Source organism: Arachis hypogaea, chromosome 19, assembly GCF_003086295.3.
Source record: "Arachis hypogaea cultivar Tifrunner chromosome 19, arahy.Tifrunner.gnm2.J5K5, whole genome shotgun sequence".
Classification (NCBI taxonomy): Eukaryota; Viridiplantae; Streptophyta; class Magnoliopsida; order Fabales; family Fabaceae; genus Arachis; species Arachis hypogaea.
Window position 1 is genome coordinate 140,790,270 of NC_092054.1, and position 9,519 is coordinate 140,799,788.

General features: G+C 33.0%; 1 protein-coding gene across 3 annotated transcripts; it reads left to right on the plus strand.

Moving 5' to 3' along the window:
* Nucleotides 1-388: 388 nt before the first annotated feature.
* LOC112775340 (uncharacterized) lies at nt 389-4,618 on the plus strand. Of its 3 annotated transcripts, none has more exons than XM_025818911.3 (2): nt 389-782; nt 2,318-4,618. In XM_025818911.3, exon 2 carries the CDS (start codon nt 2,325-2,327, stop codon nt 4,110-4,112), a length of 1,788 nt encoding a protein of 595 aa, XP_025674696.1. In that variant the 5' UTR covers nt 389-782; nt 2,318-2,324; the 3' UTR covers nt 4,113-4,618. The 3 variants fall into 3 exon arrangements, with proteins under 3 accessions (XP_025674696.1, XP_025674697.1, XP_025674698.1); XM_025818912.3 differs by having other exon boundaries at nt 509-782; nt 2,265-4,618; XM_025818913.3 differs by having other exon boundaries at nt 550-782; nt 2,270-4,618.
* The last annotated feature ends 4,901 nt before the right edge of the window (nt 4,619-9,519 follow it).

Sequence of the window (9,519 nt, forward strand, 5' to 3'; positions counted from 1 at the left end):
TCAACTCAATTTAATAATTTGAATAAGAAAATTACTTACTTTTATTGTTTACTTTGACTTATAACTAGTAATTAATTGGTTGGTTTTTATACTTAAATTGCATCCCGGTGATAATGCTAATAAGATAAAATATGATAGTATGATGCTTAATTGTATAAGATTTGAATCATTTGATAAAGTTTCCAGATTGTGCAATATTTTGGGTGCTAGTATATAAGTTTGAATAATAAATGTTCACCTAAAATATATATGTAATTAAATGGTAGTATAAAAGATTTTATGCTATTAGTATATTAAAATAATATAAAATAATATTTATTTATTATTACATATAATTTAAATGGTATAATTTTTTTATATTTATTTAAAAAATTATAGATTTAAATTTCTCTACCTTTAGTTAAAAAAAAAAATTGACTAGATGTTTTGTTCATTTTACTAGCATTAATAAATAACAAACCCAAATCGAAACCAAAATCATCATAATCTCAGAAATCTGAGACCGTGTGGGTGGGGCAATATACCGAAAAATAAATAAATAAAAGAAAAGAAAAGAAAAGAAAAGAAAACATACACACGAGGGAAAAAATTTCCCTTCACTCTCTCTCTGATTTTCACTTTCTCTGCAATTTCTGCTTCTTTTCCTTTCACCACGGAGCTTCTTCCACCCACTTCCTTTTTGCCTTCTTCTTCTTCTTCTTCTTCTCACAGTTCCCAACTTTCCACTGGTTAAGCTCTCAGCTCTGGTGGGATTCTAAGGAAGGTCCTTGTTCGTCTGATCGGTGAGTTTTTGTGGCCATTCTTCCTTTTAAGCTTCCATTGTGGTTCATGCTGTTTTTTTCACCTTTGATTCTACACTGTCTTGCCCTATTTTCTTAACTTTTTTTTTGTTATTTATATATGTTAGGTAATCATTTTTAGTGGGTTGAGATTTGTGTGTTTTGTCCCCCAATATGTTTGGTGAAGTGATTGATTGGTATAAAGTGGATGCTTCAGTAGTATCAAAGAGAATGTTTAAAGAAGAAATTAAAAAAAAAATAAAGTTGTGATTTTTACTTTTTTTCATGGAGATTTAATAATTGTTTTTGGAATCTGGGTTTTTCTGCTTTTCATGTGTATAATTATGGGTGTGAAAGTATATTCCTTTCAAATTTTGGTTCTTGGTTGATTATTGTGGTTTTAGCTTTTATTCACCGACCGAGTAAACATAGAAAAGGAAGGAAAAGAAGAAACATTAGAATCTTCAGATATTTGATTTGTGTCATGTCACTCCTTTTTTTTTCCCTTGCCTAAGTATATATTCTTCATTAACCTTTGCCATAAAAGCAAGTTCATAGTTCCTTGTTTGATGCTAACTTAAGTGTTTCTGTTTATCTGAAAGAATAGTTAGGACCAAAGGACTAATTGGCAGTTGATGTATTTATCGTATGTGTTTTTTGGTACTGGAATATTTGGGCATCTTGGTGAATAGTTCATGCAAGGAATTAATAATTCTTTTTTAAATTATATGCTTAGGCAAACTGTATATTTGATTTCCAAACCAAAATGCTTGGAAGGCATCACAATAGTCCATGTCATCCGCAGGAAGTAATAGAAAAACTTAGGTAGCATTTGTTTAGTGTCTGTCTACCAGGGACATGGACACAGTGGCACCGTTTGTTTGATGAGACACAAATTTTCGATGGGCATTGACACACAAGTGCACATGAAATACATGTTTTTTGTGCCTCCTCTACGTTGTGACACAAATCTTAGACAAGGACACGGATTTTTTTTGTAGAATATTATTTGTCATTGATTAAATTAAGGATGTTTTTATTTGCTTTACCCAATTATAACCCTATTTTCATTCCCTAGTTAGTCCAAACACTTTATATCTTTGAATCTAGTAATCTTTTAATGTGTGTTTTTGTCAAAAGTGACCTATATAAGTGAATGGAGGGAATATCATCTACCAATTGCAATCCCGCCAGTTCCTTATTTCCTTGGCATCGGACAAAATAGCAAAATTAAGCTAGTAAAAGTAAAGATCAAGTTCATATTTTTCGTGATTATTTTTGAATGACAATTGATGACATTATAAACACATGTCATTTCATAAGTTATAGAAAGGAGTGCAATCTATAATAGCATCCTTTATACTGCTAAGATTAGATTTTTCACCAAGCCGCATACATTATTTGATGCAGATTGAAATTCAGCTGGTATCTGAATATTTATTGCCCATTTTAACGATTGTATTTTGTGTTTTATTTGCTGAGTAGTACAGCGGTATGACACGGACTTGTCTTAAAGAGAATTTTTTTACCATTCTTAGGTAAGCAATGGTTGCTGAATCATGGTTTAGAAGTCTTTGGAAGACTCAACGGAAGGATGGAACTAGTTCTGAGAAGTCGGTGATTGGAGTATTAGCATTTGAAGTTGCAAGCTTGATGTCCAAGATTGTTAATTTGTGGCAGACCTTGAGTGATAAACAGGTTGCTAGGTTGAGAGAGGAGATCACACATTCGGTTGGTATAAAAAGACTTGTTTCAGAAGATGAGAACTTCATCGTACGTTTAATCAGCTTAGAGATGCTTGAGACTATGGCACATGTGGCTGAATCTGTTGCTAGGCTTGGGAAGAAATGCAGTGAACCGAGTTTGAAACGATTTGAAAATGCCTTTGATGAATTTATCACTCTCGGTGTTGATCCACTTAAATGGGAATTCACTAGCAAGAAAATGGAGAAAAAGGTCAAGAGGATGGAAAAGTTCATATCAACTAATGCAAGTTTGTATCAAGAGATGGAAATGCTTAATGATCTTGAGCAAACTCTTAAGAGAATGAAGGCATATGGCGAGTCTGATGGGGCAAATGTAGTTGACTATCAGAAGAAGGTTGCATGGAAGAGGGTAGAGGTGAAGAACTTAAAAGATGATTCGCTTTGGAACAGGACATTTGATTACACTGTGGAGCTTTTGGCAAGATCCTTGTTCACAATATTCAGCAGAATCAACCTGGTATTTGGAGTTCAAGAGGTCATAGATGCTCGCAGAACCAGAAACTCAACTAACCGGAATTCTGGTCACAGTCAAGACAGTCATTCAGTCTCTGAACTATTGCAACCATCGATCCACCCATCTGAGAATAATGTTGCTAGATTTGCTTCTGGACCCCTTGGCGCTTTTACTCTTAGATCAAGTCCAAGTGTTAGAACAAAAGTAACTAGTGTTTTTAGTTCCGGACCTCTCGGTGACTCATCCTTAAATTCAAGCCTAACTCAAGCAAAGTCCAGACGTTCCAAGCTTTTCTCAGGCCCTCTTGGAAAAAGTTCAAAAAAACCTATTGCAGATGGTGGAACAAATAATAGCAGCAGGATTTGGAAGATACAAGGTCAGTCAACCACCATAAATGGGAAGGAAACTCACTCGAAACACAGTCGACTGACTCAAGTAGGGCCTCTCAAAGGATGTATGGCTGCTGATAGTTCCTCTGTCACTGACTGCCTCTTGAACCTAAATGATGATTCTTTAAGAACACCGAATGGCAAAGATGCTAATTCAAATCAATCTCTCTTCAGTTCTCTGTGCAGGCTAAAGCCACCATCTGAATCCCTTGGTGCTGCTTCTTTGGCACTGCAGTATGCAAACATTATTGTCGTGATTGAGAAGCTAGCAGCTTCTCCATACATGATTGGTCTCGATGCAAGAGATGATCTGTACAACATGTTACCGAGACGCATCAGGGATTCTCTCAGGACCAAGCTAAAGCCTTATAGCAAGGGTATGAAGTCAGCTGTTTACGACGCAAGTCTAGCAGATGATTGGACCGAAGCAATAACAAGTATATTAGAATGGCTGGCACCATTGGCTCACAACATGCTGAGATGGCAATCTGAGAGAAGTTACGAGCAGCATAGCTTCGTTTCGCGGACGAATGTGCTGCTGGTGCAAACGCTTTACTTTGCAAATCAAGAACAAACAGAAGCAATAATCACCGAGCTTCTTGTCGGTCTGAATTATGTCTCGAGATACGTTAGGGATCTCAATGCGAAAGCTTTGGCAGACTGTGGCAGTAGTAGGGTAGGAAATAAATATGCTCAACTGAACGGACAACCAATTTTCAGTTAGCTTGCCAGTAATTTCCAACAGACGTCAAGTTCAGACCCGGCACCAACCAAGCTTCTGCCTTATAAATCTCAACTTTGGTGTATTGTGAAAGAGATGCTCACATCCACTATCATAATACTTGTGTTTGAGAGTTTTCATTTCAGAGGGGAAGGGAACAAAAGGAGAGGAGCACTATAAATCTTTCTTTCTGTGTTCTCTCCAAAATCAAAACTCCTAAACACAACCTTAAGATCAGAATGCAAGTATTGTTGAGGAATGTTCTTTACTTTTATTCGATGAGCTCCTAGCTGATATAACTTTGGATCACTGGTCTCATCATTGAAAAGTAGTGCCTGCAGTTGAGAGTGTATATTTATGACCAGAAGATAAGTTCTATGATGTATAGTTTTTATCACAGTAATCATTTCTAATGATATAAATGGTTATGCATGGAGATTTGGATATCATTGTATGTTATTAATGATAATAAATGTCATTACTGACCTAAGACTGATTTGGTTAGTCAACTGATAGTTATATTATTGCTAGTATTTTATTTTATATTTCATTGATGTTATATGAACGTATTAATTGACGCCAAACAACAAAACGAACGTATTAAATGGACATAGTTATTTGGACGGAGTCAAAGCGGTTCATGAGATTCACATCATGTATTGATTTGGTCTTATGATTTGGTCTCTAATTAAAATTGTACCTTATTGTCTTTGAGATTGATTTTGATTTTCGGACACTAGTGGTTTTTCGACCTTTTTTCCGGTGATGACTTAGCAAAGGAAGTGAGGTGAAGCACTCACTCCAATGGCACACTGCACATTGGTGAAAAGATGTCGTTTTCTTTTGGCGCCTAATAAAAGTAGATACCATGTCGTTTTGATATATACTTTTAGATGCTAATATATGTCAAAACAATAATACTTCGCATCCATGTAATTTGACTAACCAAGTCTAACCAATTTTTCTTCACGCGTCGTGCTACCTTTCATGTTTTCATAATCTGCTTTTAACGTAAACCTCTTCAATGTAAAGCTTTCTCTTCAACGTACATCTTTCTTTTTCGTTCTTCTTCAACGTAAAAGCTTGTTGTCTTCTTTGTTTTTGTTGTTTTTAGATTTCGATCTGTTGGATTTGAATAGCGTATCATAACAATGAATAATTCAAGTTCAAATCAGTTGAATAAGAACGATTTGAATTATTCTTTTCAATCAAATCAAGCTGACAAAGTTTGAATTATTCAATTTTGAATTGAATGGAATGGAATGGAATTGCTAAATCCATTGTTGTTGATGAACAAAATTTCAGTTCCTTTGGTATTATATAATGGTTTCGTTTTGAAATATTTTCGGTTCATTCTAGAACGCATGTGTTTCTGAATTTGAATTTATATAATGGACAATTTTCGGTTCATTATGATAGTATTTTGGTTCATTCTTCAACAATTTTAAATTTAATGGAATGGAACGGAATGCAATTTAATAGAATTCGGATAGAATGCAGGAGTTTCTGAATTTACAGAATGCACATATTTCAGTTCATTGGTTATTACACAATGGTCTTGTTATGACAATATTTCAGTTCATTTTCTAGTTCAGGTGTGTTGTTGAAGAACAATTTGTCTCAAAGGTTGGGATGACTTTCAAGATACTTGAAAAAGTTGGAAAGTTCTGCAAAGATTGTTCCAAACTTGCTGGTTTTTCTACGAAAATAAGAAACACCACTCGGAAGGGAGATGAAATTAAGAATCAACTAATTACATGTAATAGAGAGGGGAAGTAGAAATCCAAGATATCTCCAATTCTGAAGACAAACCCCTCAATTGGAATAAACTGTCCAGCCAGGATTTATGTACATATATTGAAGGACATTGGTATTTGGATAATTTCTAAATTGTTCTAAATCATTCAGATCTTTATTGTCTAGATCGAGCAGAGATGCTTAAACAATACAGGGAGTTATGCATATTTGTGCGTTGTACCATTAAAAACAACGAGAAAGTCAAAATCAAACTGAGTAAAACATATCAGTCATTTGTAGCAGCAGCGGACGGTCATCACAAACTAAGTTTTATTGAAAAATATGTGAGAAATTATATTACAGGAAAAGTACGGAATATTTCCGAACAAGATGATGCAAAAAAAATTTGGACAAGTACTTATTAAGAATGAAAGAGAAGAATCAAAATTTCTTTTTTGAGCTTAACCTTGAAGCTGATCACTCTATCAAAAATACATTTTGGACCGATGCAAGAAGTAGGGCTGCATACGAGTATTTTGGAGATGTTTTATTTGATACCACTAACAACACAAATAGGTTTTTGGTTCACCGTGATTTAGTATTCGGTTCATACTACTAACAAATTTTGGTTCATAATTGTTGGTGTCCATTTTGCAGGTACAATATGGTTTTTAGTTCTTTTGTGAGTGTGAATCACCACGGTCAGTCGATACTTCTCGGATGTGTTTTGATGAAAAATGAGGATATTCAGTCATTCAAATGGTTATTCGAATGTTAGCTTCATTGCATGGGAGGAAAGGCACTAAAAAGGATTCTTACCGATCAATGTGCATCGATGCAAAGGGCTATTGAGACCTGTATGCCAACAACAATTTACCTGTGGTACATTTGACATATCATGAAGAAGATCCCAAGCAAATTAAATGGCTACAAGCGACACGAAGAAATCAAACAAGAGATGAGTCATGTTGTTTAGAACTCGTTTACAAAAGATGCATTTGACAGAAATTAGAATAATTTTCTCACGAAGTATGGTATTGGAGGCAATAAGTGGCTTTTAGGTAACCGAGGCTTAATTTGAATTAAGTTGTTTTTTTTTTTTTTTTGTAAAAATGGGTATAACTTTCGGTTCATTTAAGTTCTAGTCATATATGAGAGTCAATTTCTGATTTATGTTATATTTTATTAAATAGTTACTTTTTGGATTATGTGTTTATTAGAATATATTTCGATTCATGTATGACTAAATTTCGTTTCATTTGAGTTCTAGTCATATAATGAGAGTTAATTTTTTATTTATTTTATGTTTTATTGAAGAGTCACTTTTTAGTTTTTCAAATTAGTTTTTGCAATTGTGTTATGGCAAACAGTTTAGATATTTCTGAAATTGAATAGTCATATAATGAGGGTTCATTTTTTGATTCATTTCATGTAATATTTTCGGTTCATTTGTGTTTTTGTCAATCTTAAAGTTTGATAAATACATTTAACCTATTCAGTGTGAACCTAGATTCATTAAAATTAATGTGATCTCACAATACAACCCAGATATTTTTAACAAATAAATCCATTGTCGGACTGTTTCCACATGAAGGGCAAGCAGCTTATGAACCGGGGAGACTGTGCTTACTATTGTCGGCAACAAGAAGCATTTCTGGATGAAGATGACGAAAGTCGTCTTGAATTTCAGCAAGTTCTCTTTCCTTTCAACACTCATATAAATCATAGATTTTGTTAAAGATGCTAAAGTAGCACCTTTGAAGCTATCAACAATCTCCTTCTATTGTTCATTCAATTTGCTGTATTCAACTTTTTCAGGAAAATGATTTTCTATAATATTTTAATATAAATAAATTAGTCAAAAAGACTCAATCCATTTTCCATATCTAAATAAACCTCAAATAAACTAAGGAATGAACCGAAATTACTTAAGGCATAAAAATTTTTGTCAATACTGAATGAATGAACTGAAATATTTTAATATAAATAGATTAATATAAAAATAACAAAAAAAAATACAAATATAAAAGATGAAAAGTATAATACTGCCAAAATTTATACCCAGCGCATCTCTTATCTTGGCAGGGGTTATTGTAGATTTTGCCATCGCGAGTGTCCAAGCACCCATGATAGAGATCAAAGCAAAAAATCAATTCCCTCAAAAGCTTGTGCGAGACATTCAATTCTGGGATATGTCTCAGTGCATTGAATCTCATTTCTTCAACAACAGTTTTCTTTTCTACACTCAATTTGGTTAACACCCTAGTTATTATCTTGTTGAGCATCTCAAATCGTGAGTTTTCTGCAAAAATTTGAAACATTATGTTATGATATATTTATGATACAAAAATAGAGTTGATTTAATGTGTATATGTGCTTACGTTATAATTCGACTTTCCTTTTTTCAGATAGTCATCTTTTTCATTTTTGCTGTAAGGAATAAAAAATTTGGTCAATACTTAACAGGTGAACCTCACTCAATTCACAAATGAATCGAATTTGGTTCAGATTTGAACAAAAATTAACGAAACAACCTCGTATAAACAAGTTCAGTAAATTCAAGCAAAACAAACTAAATAAATGTAAATTAAACTAAGAAATGAACCTAAATTTTTTAAAGAATAACAAATTGGGTCAATACTTAACAGTAGCATCAAGTGAACCTCACTCATTCACAAATGAACCAAATTTGGTTTAGATTTGAACAAAAACTAACCAAACAACCCCACATAAACAAGTTCAGCAAATTCAAGCAAAATCAAACTAAATGAACATAAATTAAACTAAGAAATAAACTTAAATTTCTTAAGGAATAACAAATTTGTTCAATACTTAATAATAGTATCAAGTGAACCTAACTCAATTCACAAATGAACCGAATTTGGTTCAGATTTGAACAAAACGTCATAAACATTCAATCAGCAAGAAAAGAACATTCAATTCATCAATTTAACAGCAGAAACAAGTGAACTTCACTCAATTCACAAATGAATCGAATTTGGTTCAGATTTGAACAAAAACTAACTAAACAACCCCACATGAACAAGTTCAGCAAATTCAAGCAAAACCAAACCAAATGAATGGAAATTAAACTAAGAAATGAACTTAAATTTCTTAAAAAATAACAAATTTGGTTAATACTTAACAGTAGTATCAAGTGAACTTAATTCAATTCATAAATAAATCGAATTTGGTTCAGATTTGAACAAAACATAAACATTCAATAAGCAAGAAAAGCACGTTTCAATTCATTTCTGCATGCAAATGAACTCAATTAAACTAAGAGATGAACCAAATTATTTATCAGAACTAATAAACTAACAACACAATTTCATTCGATGCCCTGTTTACGGAGAAAAATAAGAAAAAATAGAATCAGAGAATCTCGATCTACTAAATGAACGAACTCGATCCGCTAAACCTTAAATCGAACTAGAAGAAACGCAATATTTGCGAGAAATTAACTTAACATAATTACAATACTTTTCTCAATACCTTGCGAATCTTTGTTTTTGTTTTTGTGTGTTTTTTATTGATGAATTCAAATGCTCTACTTGATTGCAGTAATTTTCGTAGAGAATTTGAACGATTTTTGAGAAATTTTGAGAGAAATTTAAAATTCTTTTGTTGCAATTTCGAGTTAGAAGAACTAACATTTTTTTGTATTCTAGCG

What these genes read in the sequence shown, in the direction of transcription:
- LOC112775340 (XM_025818911.3), top strand. Translation starts at nt 2,325, where the DNA reads ATGGTTGCTGAATCATGGTTTAGAAGTCTTTGGAAGACTCAACGGAAG.